The sequence below is a fragment of the Mesoplodon bidens genome, assembly GCF_964165515.1.
Source record: "Mesoplodon bidens genome assembly, chromosome: 8".
Classification (NCBI taxonomy): domain Eukaryota; kingdom Metazoa; phylum Chordata; class Mammalia; order Artiodactyla; family Ziphiidae; genus Mesoplodon; species Mesoplodon bidens.
In genome coordinates this window covers 80513224-80533698 of record NC_138165.1, presented here as the reverse complement: position 1 = coordinate 80533698, position 20475 = coordinate 80513224, and the positions used below count along the sequence as shown (strand labels likewise).

Sequence of the window (20475 nt, the reverse complement as noted above, 5' to 3'; positions counted from 1 at the left end):
AATATAATGGACATTGTGGTAGTTTCACCATCCATCTATAGTAGTATTTTGTCTTTTAAAGCCTGCTGTATCAGTAGTTATATCCCTCTTTTTATTAAAGTATAGTTTATGTACAATATTATATGTTACACTGTACAACGTAGTGATTCACAGTTTTTAAAGGTTATGCTCCAGTTATATTGGATTGGCCAAAAAGTTCTTTTGGGTTTTTCCATAACATCTTACGGAAAAACCCAAACAAACGTTTTGGCCAACCCACCAGTTATTGTAAAATATTGTCTATATTCTCTGTGTTATACAATATATCCTTATAGCTTATTTTATACGTAATAGTTTATATCTTTTAACCTCATACTCCAAACTTGCATTTCCCTCTTCCCTCTCCCTACTGGTAACTACTAGTTGGTTCTCTATATCTGTGTGTCTGGGGTTTTTTGTTATGTTCACTAGTTTGTTGTATTTTTTAGATTCCACATATAAGTGACATCATAGTATTTGGCTTTCTCTGTCTGACTTATTTCACTTAGCATAATACCCTCCAAGTCCATCCACATTGCTGCCAGTGGCAAAAATAAACTCAAAATGGATTGAAGACCTAAATGTAAGGCTGGAAACCATAGAAGTCCTAGAGGAAAACATATGCAGAACACTCTTTGACATAAATCATAGCAATATTTTTTGGATTCATCTCCTAAAGCAAGGGAAATGAAAGCAAAAATAAATGCATGGGACCTAATCAAACTTAAAAGCTTTTGCACAGCAAAGGAAACCATCAACAAAATGAAAAGGCAACCTATGCAATAGGAGAAAAAATTTGCAAATGATGTGACCGATAAGGGGTTGTTATCCAAAATACATAAACAGCTCATACAACTCAACATCAAAAAAACAACGTAATTAAAAAATGGGCAGAAGACCTAAATAGACATCTTTCGAAAGAAGATGTACAGTTGGCCACATGAAAATATGCTCAGCATTGTTAATCATCAGAAAAATGCAAATTAAAACTATAATGAGATATCACCTCACACCTGTCAGAATGGCTATCATCAAAAAGACCACAAATAACAAATGTTGGTGAGAATATGGAGAAAAGGGAACCTTCGTACACTGCTGGTGGGAATGTAAATTGGTGCAGCCACTGTGGAAAAAAGTATAGAGGTTTCTCCAAAAACTAAAAATAAGACTGCCATATGACCCAGCAATTCCACTCCTGGGTATATATGCAAAAAAATACCCCAAAACAGTTATTCAAAAAGATACATGCATTTCAATGTTCATAGCAGCATTACTTACAATTGCCAAGATGTGGAAGCAACCTAAATGTCCATCAATAGATGAATGGATAAAGAAGACGTAATGTATATTTACTCAGTCATAAAAAAGAACGAAATTTTGCCATTTGCAACAACATGGATAGACTTAGAGGGTATTCTGCTAAGTGAAATAAGTCAGAGAAAGATAAATACTGTATGATGTCACTTATATGTGGAATCTTAAGAATACAACACACTAGTGAACATAACCAAAAAAACCCAGGCACACAGATATAGAGAACCAACTAGTAGTTACCAGTGGGGAGAAGGAGGAAGTGAGGGGAAAAATAGGGCTAAGGGATTAAGAGGTACAAACTACTGTGTATAAAATAAATAAGCTACAAGTATATATTGTACAACACAGGGAATATAGTCAACATTTTATAATAATTATAAATGGAGCATAACCTTTAAAAATTATGAACCACTATGTTGTACACTTGTAACATATAATATTGTACATCAACTATATTGCAATAAAAAAATTTTTTTAATTAAAAATGGTCCTAATAATAGTTGAAGATATAAAAATCCTGGATTTTTTTTTTTTTCCCACACTGCATGGCATGAGGAATCTTAGTTCCCCAACCAGGGATCAAACCCTGGCCCCAGCAGTGAAAATGCCAAGTCCTAACTCCTGGTCCACCAGGGAATTCCCTATCTTGGATTTTTTTTTTTTTTTTTTTTTTTTTTGGTCTCTGTCTATACCGGATTGCAAATTAGGTAGAGATGTGGGAAACAGACTCTAAGAAACTGGCTCCTAGTGTAGTAATAGGACATAATTTATCTCAATATAGGCCCAAAACTTAGAGATAATTTTTTAAAAAAATAATGTTTGTCTATGGGTTTTTTGTTTGTATGTTTGATTTTTTAATGTTAAACATTAAACATTAAAAAATATGCTGTCTTTTAAGTACATGTGTTTGATCTTTCCCTTCATATGAAATCACTACTGTAAATGAGAAATGTGGAGATGCTGCTCACAGCTATGCACAGCTCTTAGAAGAATAAAGCAGCCTTTGAATTAAAAGTACAACATACCCTGTTAGGAACACAGATTTGAGCCAAGCTGTCTGGTTTGAACCTGAGCTCCACGGTTAATTAATTGTGTGACCTTGAGCAAGTTACTCGACTTCTTGCCTTACTAGTGCCTCATCTGCAAGGTGGGGATGCCATGGTTATGGCACCACCCGGTAGGGTTTTTATGAGGATCACCATGGTTAACGTGCACCAAGCCCGGAGAAAAGTGCCAGGCACTCAGTAAGCTCTGTAGCCACATTAGCTGTTACTAGTTTCCAGGTCCCCAAACCATGCAGTATAGGATATGGAAGTTTGGCACAAAAATTGCATCAACTTCACAGTTTTTCCAAGTGTCAGCTCGTCTTAGAGCATCTGTCCAGGGCCTGTGCTAGGCCCAGGGAACACAGAGATGACCAGCTCCACTCCTCCACCAGGAAATCCTGAGTCTGATACAGACATGAGCAAATAAACCAGTAGAAGGCAGCATGGGGAATATTACACACGTGTGATTAACTTGAAAAATTATAATCCTCAAGGAATAACCTCAAGTAATAATGTATTGTTCAGTGTATTTGTTTTCTATTGCTATGTAATAAATTATCACAGATTTGAAAAAAAAGGACAACATATCCAATCATTTATTCATTCATTCAACATAAAATGAATATCTGGGGCTTCCCCAGTGGCGCCGTGGTTGGGAATCCGCCTGCCAGTGCAGGGGACACGGGTTCATTCCCTGGTCCGGGAAGATCCCCCATGCCGCGGAGCAACTAAGCTCGTGTGCCACAACTACTGAGCCTGTGCTCTAGGGCCCGTGAGCCACAACTACTGAGCCCGCGTGCCACAACTAAAGCCCGCACGCCTAGAGCCCGTGCTCCACAACAAGAGAAGCCACTGCAATGAGAAGCCCACACACTGCAACGAAGAGTAGCCCCCGCTCACTGCAACTAGAGAAAGCCCGCATGCAGCAACGAAGACCCAACACAGCCAAAAATAAATAAATAAATAAATAAGAATATCTGTTGTGTGAGAGACGTGGAGAGCAGGCAGAACAAAATATAGTTGACCCTTGAACAACGCAGAGGTTAGGGACACCAACCGCCTCCTCACCCCTACCCTCTGGCCCCCGTGCAGTCGAAAACCCACATGTAACTTTTGACTCTGCAAAAATTTAGCTACTAATAGCCTACTGTTGAATGGAAGCCTCACTGATAACAATCAATTAACACATATTTTGTATGTTATATGTATTGTATACTGTATTCTTACAGTAAAGCTAGAGAAAAGAGAAAGCTATTAAGAAAATTATAAGGAAGAGACTTCCCTGGTGGAACAGTGGTTAAGAATCCACCTGCCAATGCAGGGGACACGGGTTCAAGCCCTGATCTGGAAAGATCCCACATGCCACAGAGCAACTAAGCCCATGTGCCACAACTACTGAGCCCTCATGCTGCAACTACTGAAGCCTGCACGCCTAGAGCCCGTGCTCCACAACAAGAGAAGCCACCGCAATGAGAAGCCCGTGCACCGCAACAAAGAGTAGCCCCCGCTCGCTGCCACTAGAGAAAGCCTGCAAGCAGCAATGAAGACCCAATGCAGCCAAAAATAAATAAAAATTTAAAAAAATTATAAGGAAGATAAAATACCTTTACAATACTGCGCTGTATTTATAAATACTGTACATTCATATTGTTTACAAGATGAATCATCTATCAGTACCTACATCAATATTGTCTTACATAATATAAAACACTGTAGATATTATATGTATTACTAACATTAGACATCAAAAATAAAAAGATAATGTGAAAAAAATTCATATTTATTTACAGGTGTAACGATTCATGCGTCTCTAACAAAGAAGCAGCAATATGATTGCATTATGGTAGCCTAGTGTAACTGCTAGACTGGATGCCTTCGGTGTTAACTCTGGGGCTCTGGATGGCCAGGGGCATTGTCCAATTTCAAAAGAACTTTAGAAGTCAGTCCCTTCCTGGCAAGGAACTTCCTGACTTCAGGGACAAAGCATCAGTGAAACTGATTCAGAAAAAGGGTTTTCATGGTCCATTCCTTCTTGTTGTACAGCCAGAAGACTGGCAGCTGGTGTTTACCTTTCCCCTTCAAGGCTTGGGGGTTAGCAGCTTTATAGATGAGGGCAGTCCTGATCATGCACCTGACTACATTTGCACAAAACAGAAGAGTTAGCCTATCCGTTCCTGCCTTAAATCCTGGTGCTCACTCCTCTTCCTTACTAATAAATGTCCCTAGTGGCATTTTTTTTTGCCAGAATAGGACAGTTTTGTCTGTATTAAAAACCTGTTCGGGCAGATATCCTTTCATATGAATGATTTTCTTGATGTCATCTGGGAACTCATCTGCTGTATCTTTTTCAACACAGTTTCTCCTGTTATCTTGAGCTTTTTTAAGCCAAACCCCTTTTTAAAATTATCAAACCATCCTTTACTGTCATTGAATTCTCCAGCATTAGATCCATCACCTTCCTTTTGCTTTAGATTGTCATATAATGACTTTGCTTTTTCTCAAATCATATTAGTCTATAGGTATGCCTTTCTTATAGCAGTCCTGCACCCACGTAAAAGCTGCATTTTTAATATGAGATAAAAAGGTACTTTACCAAATATGCGAGGTTTTTGTACCTGCTGGCATAGCTGCAGTGATGGCTTCATGAATTTCCTTTTTTTTTTTTTTACAATGGTCCTTACCCTGGATTCATTTATCTTGAAATGGGCAACTGCAGCTGCATACCTCAATCTATGGTACATACCATGCATTTCCACATTTTCTTGTAATTTTCTGTGCTTCTTGGAAGCACTTCCAGCATCACTAGTGGCACCTCCTATGGGTCCTGTGGTGTTATTCAGAGTTTACAGTATTACCGTAAACATGAAAAATATGCAAGACTTGAGAGATCAGTTTTTACTGTGATACACAATTTATTGGAGAAAGGAAATTGTCGTGTGGTGATGATTAGTGTCACATGGCATTTTAAGCTGATAATCCCAACACTTGAACTCACTGCAGTAGCAACCGGAGGTGGCTATGAAATTACTACAGTTAATTTTATGCAGTTATGATTTAATTACTGCATCTTTACGTTTGTTTACATTTCTCTCAGCTGCAAATTGTGCCATATCAATGTTTGTGTGCATAAGTTTTGATAAATTTTAACTTTTTATAATAGATTTGTGTGTATTTTATGGTAGTAAATGATAAAAATAGACTAGTATGTACATATATTTTATGCATTCATGACATACCTAACTTTTCCTTAATGATTTTGATATTTCTTGACTGTGAGGTTCTTCTGTGAGTTTTTTCAAATTGTCACAAATCTCCAAAACTTTTTCCAGTGTATTTATTGAAAAAATCCACATATAAGTGGACCTGTGCAATTCAAACCCTTATTGTTAGAGTCAGCTGTATAAAATGGCCTTTTGGAGACTATAGAATGAGAACAAATCCACCAGGGAAGGAATAGGCTTTGGAATGTGAAAACTTTATTTAATTGAGGTATAATTGACATATAACATTGTGTTAGTTTCAGGTGTACAACATGATGATTGGCTATATGTATGTATTGCAAAATGATCACCACAGTAAGTCTAGTGAACATCCATCCTCATACACAGTTACAAATTTTTTCTTGTGATGAAAACTTTTAAGATTTACTGTCTTAGCAACTTTCACACATGCACTACAGTATTAACTATAGTCGACATGCTGTACATTACATCGTCATGACTTATTTATTTGGAAGTCTTGTGCCTTTTGACTCCCTCCGCTCATTTTGCCTCCACCCCTGCCTCTGCCTCTGCCCTCCAGCACTGTTCTCTACATCTGTGAGCTTGGGTTTTGTTTGTTCTTTAGATACCACATATAAGTGAGATGGTACAGTATTTGTCTTTCTCTGACTTTTTTATTGGATCTGGTTTTTGTCATATGCAAAACCCAGGTTAGAGGAGTTCGTTTATGTTTTCTTCTAGTATTTGTATAGTTTTATTTTTTATATTTAGATCTCCAATTCATTTGGAGTTTATTCATGCATATGGCGTTAACAATGGATTAAATGTTATCTTTTTTGCAAATGGCTATCCTTTATATTATTTTTTTAAATGCCATGTTTGCCCCAGTAATTTGAGATAACTTCCAATCATATGCTAGATTTCTATATGTATTTGAGTCTATTTCTGTACTTTCATAGAAACTTTTTTTTGTGTTTTTGTATCTGGTGGGACTAGTATCTTCCTCTTCGTTTCATTATTTTCTTAACTATTCTTGCATGTTTATTTTTCAATATGAATTTTATATCAAACTGTCTAGCTCCATAAAAAAGCTCATTGATTCTTTTATTGTGATCACATTAAATATGAAAACTGACAGCTTGCTGATGTCAAGACATCCTAAGCAGAAACAAAGGGCATCTTTCTATTAAAGTTTACTTGTCTATCTTTCAGATATAGTTTTTTCTTATAGGTTTTGAACATTTCTTGTTAAGTTTATTTCTGAATATTTTATTTCTTTTATTGCCAATATAAGTGACATTTTCTTTCCATTTTATCTTTTAACTGGTTATTATTTTGTGTATTGATATAATTTTTGCATGTTAACCATATATCCTGCTACCTTGCTGAACTTGCTTATAGCTTGAGTTAGTTTTATCATTGATTTTCTGGAACGTTCCAGGTATACCATCATGTCTTCTGCAAATAGAGATAGTCCTGTTTTTTCTTTATCAATTCTTGTGACTTTAATTAATTTTGTTTAATTGCATTGGTTACTACCACCAGAACAATGTGAAATAGTATTGTTCCTGATCTTAGTGTCAATGCCTGTACTGTTTCTGAATTAATTAAGATGCTAGCTTTTGGACTGAGGTATATATTTTACAGTGTTAAGGAAGTATCCATACATTCCTGTTTTCTCAAGAGTTTTTATTAGGAATGATTGTTGAATTTTGCCAACAGGTTTTTCAGCATCTATGCCCTGTGAAAACATCTAGGCCTGTGATTTTTTTGTGTTTTCTTCTCTATGGAAATTGATCTGTTTAAGCTTTCTATCTGTACTGGAACCAATTTTAGTAAATTATATTTTTCTCAGAAATTATTCATTTTGTCTAGGTTTTCTAATTTATTTACATAGAGTTGTACAAAATCTCCTGATTTTTTAACAGCCTTATCAAGGTATAATTTAAGTACCATAAAATTTACCCATTGTAAGGATAAAATTCAATGACTTTTAGTAAATTTATAGAGTTGTGCAACCATCACAATTGACTATTAGACTATTCCCATTACCCCCCAAATTCTCTCATGCTTGTTTGCAATTAATCCTTCTCCCACTCCCCCACTCCCGCCAGGCTAGAGTGAATTTTCATCTGGCTGAATTGAGAAGTGGGTGGAAAAGAGTGGTTCTTAGTTCAAGTACAATAGTCTTTCATTCTTTCTAAATTTTAATAGATTTTCTTGAGTAAATGTTTCTTCACTTGGTGTGTGTCCTTGGAACAACTTCCAGAGACTTCAAATGGTTGTTTTTAAAATCATTTTCACCAGTTACTTAAAACTGATGTGCGGGTCCCTAGACCTCATCATTCTATCATGCTGGAAGCCCCTATCTTTCATTTTTATTGATAATGATAAATAAATATTTATTTATTAATGATAAATATTTTATTGATATTTAGGGTCATGATTTTTCATGTTAGTTGTTATTTAAATATCCCATGGATTATGATATGAAATGTCTTCTTTATCATTTTTCAGAAATTCCATTACCCTTCCAACCAAGAATTGTTTAATAGAAGGTATTAAAAATGTGCAAGTGGAAGAGATTTTTATCTTTCTGATTTCATTTAAAAAGTTTTCTCATTTTATTGCATTATAATCAGAGTATGTTGTTCATAATATTTCTGTTTTAAGAAACTGATTTGTGTGTGCCTTAGTTATAATTAATTTCTGTGAATTTTCAGTGTGTGCCTGAGAAAAAGGTACATTTTCTATTAGGGTTTGCTTATATTAAAAAATAACTACTGTGTTTTTTTATGCTGTTTAGATCTTTTATATCTTTACTTTTGTCCTCTTGGCCTGTTTTTTTACTGAGAGTGGTATATTAAAGTCTCCTGTTTTTAATTTGTTTCAGTTTCTCCTTGCATTTCCTGTTTCTGTCTTACATAGATGGTTGCTTACATATTCATAACTATTAATATTTTCATTGTGAAATGTCATTTTGATCTGTAGCCTACCTAATTTGAAATTATTTTCACATAAACTCCTAATCAGTTTAATTGTTCATTAAAAATTATGTTAATAAAGTATGAGAACAATGAAGCAAACTTGATTTGCCCTATATCCTACTCTCATTTCCTCAAAAAGAAATAAACCATTCTGTTTTTATGTTCACTCAACAGTTGCAAAAGATGTACCAGTAGATTCATTGGAAGATGATTTTGAGAAGGAATTCTCATTTCTGAACAGCCTCCTAAGTCCTGGTTGTGGGAGTGCTAGTGAATTTTCCCAGGAATGCCAGGCTGTCTTTGGGAGCCCCAAGGCCAGTCTTACATCCCAGGAGCCTTCTGGGGGATCTGAGCCTCTTGCTCACTCCTCACGATTCCTTCCTTCACAGCTCTTTGACCTTGGCCTTCATGCTGCTGGAGCTTTCAACAGTAAGTGTCTATGCAACATTTGGATACCCTTGAATTGTTGTATCTTTGTGAAGCAAAAATATGTGCCTGTGGATGCTGAAATCAACAAGGAGATTGAGTTAGCTTCTGTACTACTGGATAAAATCTGCAGTCACACCAGTCAACGGGAAAAATAACAAATATCATTGGGAGTCTGTCAACGAGAGTGAAATAAGGGCTGCTTTCCTGCCACCTCCACTAAACCCCACATTTTTTCATTGACTTTCCCAGGTGTCTTCTCTACATAGAAAATCAGTGTCTTGTTTAAAACTCTTGACCTGCTAAGTTACCCTGCCTGGGGCAGGTGATACTGTTTCTTCCACCTAGCAAAACTTGGTGTGTTCTCTTCCTATGGGCTCAGTTAACAAGAGCAAAAGGAATAGGTCTGGAGCTGGTTCCACAGCAGCCTTCAGGGCAAGGCAGCGGGAATGGAGGGCTGTGGTGGAAAGCTGGGAGCAGGAAAGGGTCACCTGCTTTGCTTATATGTCAAGGACTCTCTCCACTCACCTGCTGTTCCACCATCCTGTGTCCAACCCAACACCTTGGGAATCATTTTGCTCCCCACTTCCATATTGGTTCCAAAGTCCTGTCAATTCTGTTTCTAAAACGTGTCTCAAGTTTCCCACTCCTCCTCCTCTGCCATTTAGAACCTCATTTGGTTTCCTGGGTTACTGTGACTCCTCCTAACAGGTCTCCCAAACCCCAATTCATCTTCCATGTTTCCTCCAAAGTTCTCTCTCTATGAAGCAGATTCAGATGTCAGAACCTTGCTTACATTTTTCAAAAATAAAGCACCATTGGCCCCAGGGTCAAACCTGCCTGTGCCTGCATTTCCACCCTTATCTCCTACCTTATTTCAAAATACCTGCCTTTCGGCAACCGTACTGTTTCCAGACCCTTCTGAGGCATCTTTGCTCATGCCCCTCTTTGGCTGTAATGTTCGCTAATAGAGCGTGGACTTGGGCCCAAATATTAGGTTCCCATCCAGTGTTTCCTCTGCCACACCAACCTTGAGGACTCCCTCAGTACTGCCAAGTGGAAGTGCTTTCTCCCTCCTCTGGCCTCCTGCAGTGCTTTATTGGTTTTCATGGCTGTGATCATAGTTCTTTTTTTAATATAGATTTTATTTTTGTTTATTTTTGGCTGCATTGGGTCTTCGTTGCTGCGCTAGCTGCGTCGAGCGGGGGCTACTCTTTGTTGCGGTGCACGGGCTTCTCATTGCGGAGGCTTCTCTTGTTGCGGAGCACGGGCTCTAGGTGTGCTTCAGTAATTGTGGCTCGTGGGCTCAGTAGTTGTGGCTCACAGGCTCTAGAGTCCAGGCTCAGTAGTTGCAGCGCACGGGCTTAGTTGCTCCGCGGCATGTGGGATCTTCCCGGACCAGGGCTCGAACCAGTGTGCCCTGTGTTGGCAGATGGATTCTTAACCACTGCACCACCAGGGAAGCCCTGCAATCATAGTTTATCCTGCCTTATATCCCTGTCTTTCAGCCTCATAGCACCTCACGGTATCTTAATGCATTGTACTTTGTATTAAAATGCTTATGTTCATACTTTATCTGCAAGACCATCATGCTTTATCCAATCTTCAAGCACCTCAAGGGCATGATCTGTGGGGTGATTTATCTTGGTGCTTTCTATGACAGCAGCATAAAAGTTAGCTCAATAAATAAAATAAATATCAGTTAAATAATTACTCAGTACGAATTGGTTAAATAACCTAAAAGGAAGAAGGGACCGTACTATTTGATGACGAGTCCCCCTGTCTAGGATAATTCAGATGTTTTGCTTGTGGTAAAATTGTAGACAATTATTCTCGTGTGGCCTATCAATGGCCCAACAGTTATAAAGATTTACAGACTGATTCACTCTCTGCTATGAACTCCTGCTCTTTCTCCTTCACTTGCCACATCGCTAGCAGCACTGGACTCTTCTCTTATTTTCTGGCAGTACAATATCAACAGGATTTCTGCACTACTCAGAACGTCTGTCTTGGTTCCTGCCTGCCTGCAGGCTGATGGGATATTCCCACGTAATAGCCAAGGCAATTAGTCCTCGTGTTTGAGTGTCTTGCTGAGTCATCAGGCAGTTTAAACTGTTAAACTGCTCCCAGCACAGGACTCTTCCTACTTCACTAGTCTCTCCTTTATGTCTACCTCTTTTTCTCCTGTGATGTAGACCAGGAAGGTGAGCTGCCCTGAGAGTTTAAAGGTCTATGTTCTAGGAGCCCCAAGTAGGAACTTGGGCCTCAGATGATCTCTACTGTACAAGGAAGGTAGTAGGCCAGATAATCTAAGTTCCCTTCTAGTGCTGTTTTAATTATAGCATAAATAAGTTTTCATGTTACAGCAGACATTGCCCTGTGTTACTAGTATTCATAATGATACTTTTTAAGGAGTATATCATATTTCATCACATTTGTCCACCATAATCCACTTAATTCCTTCCTTATTGTTTTTACTTTTTCATGTTATAGATAATGCTGCAATAAACAAAATCATGCATATACTTTTTCCTTCAGTTAAATTATTTCCTTAAGATAAATTTCTAGGAATGGGATTACCAAGTCAAAGGGTATAAACCTATTCATAGGTTTCAGGATTCTAATTGTCCTGTTTATTTCCTCTCTTCCTGACGCCTTACAGCTTCTCTTTCTACACCTTATCCATTTGCCATTGTTTTAAAGAAAAAAAGCTTATATATTTATTTCAGAACCACTTTGCAAAATGTAAGAAAGTCTAACTCTAGCTGGGACTAAACTTAGATGATCTGAATAAAATTCATAATAGCAGATATATGTCTTATACTGTGGAATATTACCCTGGTACAAAGATTGGAGGACTTTTATTAGCTATTTTTCCCTTTTCTTTTTTTTTTTTTTTTTTTTTTTTTTTTTTTTTTTTTTTTTTTTGCTGTACGCGGGCCTCTCACTGCTGTGGCCTCTCCCGTTGCGGAGCACAGGCTCCGGACACACAGGCTCCGCGGCCATGGCTCGCGGGCCCAGCCGCTGCGCGGCATGTGGGATCTTCCGGGATAGGGGCACGAACCCGTGTCCCCTGCATCGGCAGGCGGACTCTCAACCACTGCGCCACCAGGGAAGCCCCTATTTTTCCCTTTTCTTGTTTTGCTGATGCTACTTTCTATTTGATTAATAATGGATAATTCATTATTTCTCTTTGCCCAGGCTGGGCCTCCCAAGGGGGATTAGAACTTCCTCTTCCACACAGTGATAACCAGTCAGTGCCTTCACAGAGTCCAAAGAAATTAACAAAATGTAAGTTATTTACTTATATTATCATAAGTAATATGCCATCATATTAACAATCAGTCAAATTCAGGTAGATTTAGAAAAGGACCATGTTACAGTCTTCACCTCATATCGTCCAGAAAAGTACTTTGTTACTAATGAATTAGAATGAAAGCTGTATCTAGCTATCCCTCACTGTGGAAGAATTGAATAGAAATTGTGAGCTGCCATAGTAAACTAAATTCTGTACCTTCATCTTTTATATTTTGTGTTAAGGTGTGTTGATAATGGATAATACCATTAGGGACAGAAGATGCTCTTTGTTTACAGAATGCCTACTGACAAAGAACGCGCCCAGGGCCTTAGCATAAGGCCTGGTATGTAGTAATTGCTAATATATATTGAGTACTTACTATATATATTTTTTTAATTTATTTATTTTTGACTGTGTTGGGTCCTCGTTGCTGCGCCCGGGTTTCCTCTAGTTGCAGTGAGCGGGGGCTACTCTTCATTGTGGTGCGTGGGCTTCTCATTGCAGTGGCTTCTCTTGTTGTGGAGCACGGGCTGTAGGAGTACTTACTGTATTTTGTCTGCAGAGCTGGTCCATGTTGTAATTACCATGTAGGATATATGTAGAAAATTGACACATTCTCCGTCTTGCAGGATCTTAGATACATATTAATCTTAGTCACTGATGCTGATTTAACTTTTTAATTGGACATAATTTCAGACGTACAGAAATATTTCATAAATGAAAACGGCACAAAGAACACCTGTATATCCTTTACTCAGATTCACCTGTTGTTAGTATTTTACCCCGTTTGCTTTATGCAGGCTTGTGTGTGTGTGTAATGCGTGTGTTATTTTATCTGAACCACTTGAGGGTAAGTTACATACACCATGACCCTTTACCCCTTAATGCTGCGGTGTTTCCTAAGAATAGGTATATTCTTTTGCACAACCACTGTATGGCTGTTAATATTAACGTAATCCTTTTCTATGACCTACCATGTATGTGTATTCCATTTTCGTGAGTTGACTCCATAATGTCCTGTATAGCACTGTCCCCCTCTGGGACAGCGAGTCTAGGGTCATGTATTGTATTCAGTTGCCATGTCCCTTTAGTCTCTTTGAATCTGAAACATTTCCACAACTTTTCTTTGATTTCTGGACATGGGCATTTTAAAAGAATATAGTCTCTCTGCTCCACTGTTTCTTGTTTTTAATAGAATGCTCCTTATTTCAGTTTTATTTGAGGCCTCCTTATAATTAAATTTAGGTTATTCATTATCCTGACTAGAATACACATAGGTGATGCTCCTTTCTCAGGGTGTCACGTCTCAAAGTTGTCCCTCTCCCCCTCATGGGTGTTGTTAATGTTGACCACTCTATCGAGGTGTTGTCCAGGTTTTCTCCTATACAATTACTACTTTGTTTTATTTGATCCTCCCTTGCAATTACTAAGCAGTCTGTGGGGAGACACTTTGCGACCTTGTACATGTCCTGCTCTTTGTCAGAATTTCCACATAGATTTAGCATCCATTGTTGCTTTTTGCCTGATTCAGTCTTTATTGTGATGGATGAAAAGTGATGATTTTTCCAACCCTAGCACTCCCTCCACTTTTTTTTATTGTAAAAACACATAACAAAATTTACCATCTTAACCATTTTTAAGTGTACAGTTCAGTAATGTTAAGTATATGCACATTGCTGTGAAACGGATCTCCAGAACTTTTCATCTTGCAAATCTGAAACTCTACACCCATTAAACACTAACTCCCCATTCTCTCTCCCCAGCCCTGGTAACCACCATTTTACTTTCTGTTTCTATGAATTTGACTACTTTAGATACCTCATATGAGTGGAATGTATTTGTCTTTTTGTAACTGACTTATTACACTTAGCATAATGTCCTCAAAGTTCATCCAGGCTGTAGCATGTGACAGGATTTCCTTTCTTTTTAAAGTTGAATAATATTTCATTGTATGGATATACCATTGTGTTTATCCATTCATCCATTAATCACATTTTTAAAACATCCTTACTGACATATAATTCACATGCTATACAATAGGCTCCTTCCACCATCCCTCAATACCCTGCTGTAAACAAAAAAAAGCCCCTCTTCTTCCCCATTTACGTATGTATTTATTGTCAGAATAGATTCGTATCTTTTTGATGGTTTATAGTCACTACTGTACTTAATCATTTTGGTGCTCAAATTGCCCCTGTGTTGACCAGTGGGGGCCCTTTCAGGCTGACTTCTGAATCCTTGTGGTATAAATATTTTAAATTTTTCAAATAATTTTAGTCCTACAGAAAGGCTTGCAAAAATACAAAATATTCCTATATGTTTTCACCTAGATTTCACCATGTTTGCCTTAGTCTCTCTCTACGTGTGTGAGTGTAATATATATGTAATTTCTTCTGAACTGAAATTATTCTGAGACTAAGTAGCAGGCATAATGCCCCTTCACCCCTAAATACTTAAGCATCTGTTTCCTAAAAAAACAAGGACATTCTTTCACATAATCACAATTCAGTGATCAAAATCAGAAATTAACATTGCCACACTGCTATTATCTAATCTATAGACCTTATTCATATTTTGTCAATTGTCCCACTAATGTATTTTGTAACAAAAGAGAAAAAGATTTTTTTCCTAGTCCAGGATCCAAACCAGGATGACACATTGTATTTAGTTGTCAAGTCTCTTTAGTTTCTTAATCTGGAAAAGTTCCTCAATCTTTGTCTTTCATCGTCTTGGCTTTTTTTGTGGTGTACACGCCATTTGTTCTGTAGAATATTCCTTGAGTTGGGTTTATCTGATGTTGTCTCATAATTAGATTCATGTTATGCATTTTGGCAAGACTAGCAGCACAGGAACGATGTTGTGTGTTCTTAATAAGCCGTATCAGGAGGCACATGATGTCTATTTTGTCCTATTGCTTATAATGTTAACTCTGATCACTTGGTTAAGGTGGTGCCTGCCAGGTTTTTTCACTATCAAATTACTATTTTATTTTTCCCTTTGTAATTAATAATCATGTGGAAAAATATTTTGCAACTGTGTGAATGGCTTATTTCTGAGTATCAAAGTTGCACCCGCTAATTTAGCATTCATTGATAATTCCTGCACGAATCGTCTATTGCCGTGGCTGTTGCCAAATGGCGGTCTTCCATCTCCTCTCCCCTCCGCCTTTATTAGTTACATTCTACTATATGGAAAAGCTTTGTCTTGTCCCTCATTTTTTACTTATTTGTTGATATGTATCATTGTGGACTCCTGGAACCCTATTTTAATTCTTCCTAATGCTTTGGGATAAATCAATTGGGGAATCCATCGATTCCAAGCAAATCACAGATTCACAGCAGCCAATTCTGAATACAGCCACCCCTTAGGGATTCAGACTATTCATAATTATAGTTTTCTCTTCTTAAACTCAGTAAACTGAATTGTGCTAAATTATTAAAAATAGAGACTATAAAGTGAGTAAATTTCAGAACTGAACACGAAAAGGCTGAGGTATTGGGAAAGCTGCTATTTGCCTATAATCCTTTGCTGTACAGTAGAAACTAACACAACATTGTAAAGCAATTATACTCCAATAAAAATCTAAAAAGTAGTAAATTATATGACCATTACTTTACAGATGAGGAAGCAAGGGCCCCTGAAGTTAAATGACTTGCCCATTATTACTTATTAGTAGGTAGTATACCCAGGACTCAAAGCCAACATTTGTGTGGGTATCACTGACACTACCTTGGGGTTCCCAGAAGCAGAACTGGACACACAATGCAGCCTTTCACTCTGTCCTGATCCCTGAGGCTTGGGATCCCCACAGCCCAAACTCCAGCCCTGGTCTGTGAAAAGTGGTAACCATGATTGATTTTAAGAGAGGGTTGGTTGCCTTAGACTCTTCTGAGCAGGACTGCCTTCCATCCTTTGCCCACTGTGTCCCTGGTCTCATATGTAGGTCTTTAGATGGTCCCCTGGCTCTCAGCCCTGCTTTCTGGACCCCCTGGCCTTCAAGAGCCTAGCTTTCTGAGATGACCCACTGTCTGTGCCCTGCAGAGTTTTTTACTAGTCCCAGCCTTCAGCATAGATGTGTGTCCTTGACTGACTGTCTGCCACACAACTTGTAGACTATCGATATATGCAGTTTTCCAGTCAGGTAACAGGAAGTCGTATCCCCACTCCATAATATATTTATCAAAAATTTTAAAGTACACATGGAAATGTGATAGGATTAGGGGATTTTCCCCCCTATGTCTAGTATTTTAATATTACTTTTATAATAAATATAGATTTTAAATACTAAGTTTACAAGTGTAATGTTCCTGCTTTGTAGGAACAAAGGTTAAATTTTGAACCTTATCTGAGAGCCTTCTACTACTTCCTGCCTTTTCACTTTTAATCAAGTCCTTTCTCAGAGCAACATGCAGCTACTTCAATAGCCTCAGCAAAGCATGAGGTTATCTGCATTAGCTTTTCAGAATTATCCTCAAGGAGACGTAATTGATGTTTATTCTTGTCAGCTGTCTTAAATTTGATTCAAAAGAAGCATCTAGTTTAAAATCATAAAAGTGGTACAATAATGTGATTTTTAAAATCTGAGACTCTAATGTGTTTTTTTCTTTTTTAATAGCTCCCAACAGTGGTAACCAAGACATGTCAGCCTGGTTCAATCTATTTGCAGACTTGGATCCGCTTTCAAACCCAGATGCTATTGGACACTCAGATGATGAACTTCTTAATGCTTGACTGGTTATGATGCCACTTCAGTGGCCTTGAGACACCAATTTTGCAACTTACTGCCTTTGTGGAAAGGAGTTTATGTTGTCACCCATATCCGAAAACCTTATGTTTGCAAGGTTAGACACATGGAAAGGACCACGTTTTAATACATTAAGTATCTCTTTAATATCTTGGATTTGCAGCTGTTGATAATATATGGAAAATATTAGAAACTATTGAGTCTGAAATACATACCAATAGTTAGTTAGTTCAAAAATAACAGCTAGGAATAATTATCAGTAGGAGTTGTGTTTATCTGTTTGGAAAGCCTTTTATGTATGTTGCCTTGCTGGCTGTTGAGAATTCTGTATCTAGAGAAAGGACAGCATGTAAACTGGGTTGTGATTTGGGGTTGGTTTTTAAATAAAACGGTGGCAGGGGGAATTCTCTGTTGTGGAAAATAGCACTAGAACCAGAGGTTTTTTCTTTAGTTAGAAAGGTAGAAGATTTGAGAACTCAATTTGCTTCAGTGAAATCACAGAGAAACTTGGTGCTTGTTTTCTCCACTTGGAGACTAATAATATTCCTTAGTTTTTTTCCTCCATACAAAATCATGGACACCCGCCCCCATTTCATTATTGAATTTTCTTGGGGAAGTAGCAGGATGATTTATTTGCTAAGGAGTCCATCCTCTGCATAAACAGAAAAATCTCTCTTCCCATTTTATAAACCACAAGAATGTCCATTCTATGGTACTTCAGACATTGTCCAAGTGTCTTCAGGCCTGATTCTTCACACATTGCTACTACAATGTAGTGTATTCATATGCTTCCTGAAAGAAGATGAGGGGAGGATACTCCCTGAGCAACTGGCAGTAGTACTCCTGAAATGACCCAGAAACTTCTGTCTATCTGAATGAGGGAAAAAAATTCTAATTAACTTACCCTGGTACAGATTTGCAATACTTATTACCCCACATTTCTTGAAATGATTTAACCCAGAATGCTTTCTGGCAAAGTTACAGAAAGCTCTATACCATCAGTAAGGGAGTGATTTTCCACTTTTCTGTGGGTGACATCGTCTGAGTGATGATTACTAAGGACAAACTTACCCTTAAAAGGTTTAGAGTCTAAGTACTGGAAGGAAGGCTATTTAATGAAGTTAGCATAGTTAGTTAGTTAGTTAATGAAAACATAGCCACTGTATACACACACTCAGTTTCCTACCCTTTTTTCCCATCCACCCTTTAGTTCTGAGGCAGTTCACCAGGTGTCTTATTTCGTCGTCCAGTCCATTGCATCTGCGTAAGAAAACATTTTAACTAAGACGTTCACAGTAGTTTTCATTGTACTCCTAGTTCTAAACAGGCTTACTTATTATTTACAAGAGAACTGCTTGTAATCTCTGAGTCTCTGTATACAGGAAAACATTTTTTAGGAGTGGACTAGGGCAGGTAAAATGCACTCCACTTCCCATCCACAACAGTCTGGCCTAACTACAGTCTGAACTGCCCACAAGCTATTTAGAAAACCACAACTGTGGTCAAGTAGTGTGTAGGCTGGAAAGACCTTATCTGAGGGTCAGAAACATGGACTTAAGAAAAGGTTATGTAAATCCTTCCTTAAAATATTTTCACATGCTTATTCCTATTTCTTTACTTGGTTAACCATTAAGAAGCATTTTATAACTCTCCCTTTTTATTCAGTTTAATGCCCCAGAATGCAATACTGTCTTTGTTCCACCAGAATTCAATCACCGGTGGTTACAATTATGAATCACTATCTAAATTCTATACCCATGGTTGCTCTGCGCTTTCAACTCTGAAGTACCTCAGAAGATGTTAATTTTATGTCTTGCGTTTTTGCCATTTTTCTTTCATTTTCACTAATGCATTTGTTCAAAAATATTTGTATAGCTTCCTCACATGCATGCAGAGCAGTCCTTGTTATTTCATGTAAACAAAGACACTCAACGCAGAGGAAAATCACTAGTCTCTCCAGGCCCAAATCCCAGACTATGAATGTGAAGGTGATACTAACCCCGATTTTCCAAGAGCAAAGGTTATCAAAAAATAGAAACATACAAGGATTTTTATTCTTCAGTTCTTAATTTCTCTAACATTTTCACTTTCAACAGAGTATGTAGTTGCTCGTTTAGCCTCAAAGCAACATTAACTGCCTTAGCAAGTCTAGTTATAACTTCAGCAAGTCTGACTGCATTTTTGAAGTGCACATTTAAAACTTTGCTATTAAAATGAAGGTAACTGTTCACATTTTCTCAAGATTATTTGAAGCTCAGTCATTAATTTAAGGTCCAGAAACAGAAATTTGGCCATATTACACCTAAAATAGGTATAATAGGAAACCTAAAATAAAAGACAAGCTAAAACAAGAAACCAAGCACATATTCAGTAGGGAATGACAGGAAGGACAGGATAAACACAGAACAGAAAGGTGATCAGTTGCTTCCTGGTTAAATCTAGAATAACCATTCAATAAGTATATGAATTAACCTTAACCAGGAGTGGGCTGAGAACAACTCTTTCAAATAAATGGATGCTTTTTATATTAAATGGGGGGAAATATCTATGTTATACTTTTAATACCAAATACGAATGCATTTAAACTTAGAAGAGCCCCAGAAGAACTAAAAAATTGCCTAATCTTTCTTCAACCACTTTATAAGAGAGGCAGGAGTACCAGGGCAGATTAAGATCAAATTGGTATAACTTTGTATTTTTTGAAATCTTTCATTAATTGTAAAATGTAACTCTGATGTGATTAGAAACAAACTGTATTTTAACAAAACAGGTTTCAGTGTTTGCACAATGAAAAAGTGTTTGTATTTCAACTATGGATATTTCACATAACTATCTTTGTAGACCATCTGCAAATGTAGAGGTCTTACAGCATATGAACAAAGGAAGTTTGAACGTGCTATTTTTCTGAGCCTCTTTTAATAAAGATTACAAGATGGCATAAAACGAAGTTTATTTGCTAAAGTCTTCAACACAAATCCAGTTATTGTTTCTCTATTCAAAAACTTGGGTTTTACCTCAGGACCATAGTAATAAGAAGGCTGTTTGAATGATAATAGATACCACAGAATTAAAATAAAACCAGGGCAATTCATATCTTTGTGAGACTGATTCTTTCTAATTTACTTCATGCAGGAGGGACTTTGTAAGATATGGGAAATAACAGAATGTGTGTTCTTTGTGTAAATACTCTCAGTAACAAAATACAAACAAATAGCAGAATTTTGAGCCTAGAAGCAATAACCAGTGAAATATAAGCCATAACATTTAACCTGATTTGTTGAAGGGAGGAATAAAAAGCAAGGCAGGATTGATTGATCCAGTTATTTCTACCTTCCATAGCACTGGCAGAGCCCTGCATTTCCTTACCTTGAGCAATGAAGCAGACCCAGAATCTTGGGATATAGACATTAAACTAGGAAGG

The 20475-nt window shown here is 37.5% G+C and overlaps 1 protein-coding gene across 2 annotated transcripts in view; it reads left to right on the top strand.

The window, feature by feature from the left end:
- ICA1L (islet cell autoantigen 1 like) overlaps window positions 1–20145 on the top strand; it is a 72454-nt gene extending 52309 nt beyond the window's left edge. For both annotated transcript variants that reach the window (XM_081241712.1, XM_081241711.1), the window contains exons 10-12: window positions 8761–9015; window positions 12214–12303; window positions 16926–20145. In XM_081241712.1, coding sequence (XP_081097838.1) covers window positions 8761–9015; window positions 12214–12303; window positions 16926–17041 — 461 coding nt within the window. In that variant the 3' untranslated portion in view covers window positions 17042–20145. The remainder of the gene's footprint in view (window positions 1–8760; window positions 9016–12213; window positions 12304–16925) is intronic.
- Window positions 20146–20475: the final 330 nt, after the last annotated feature.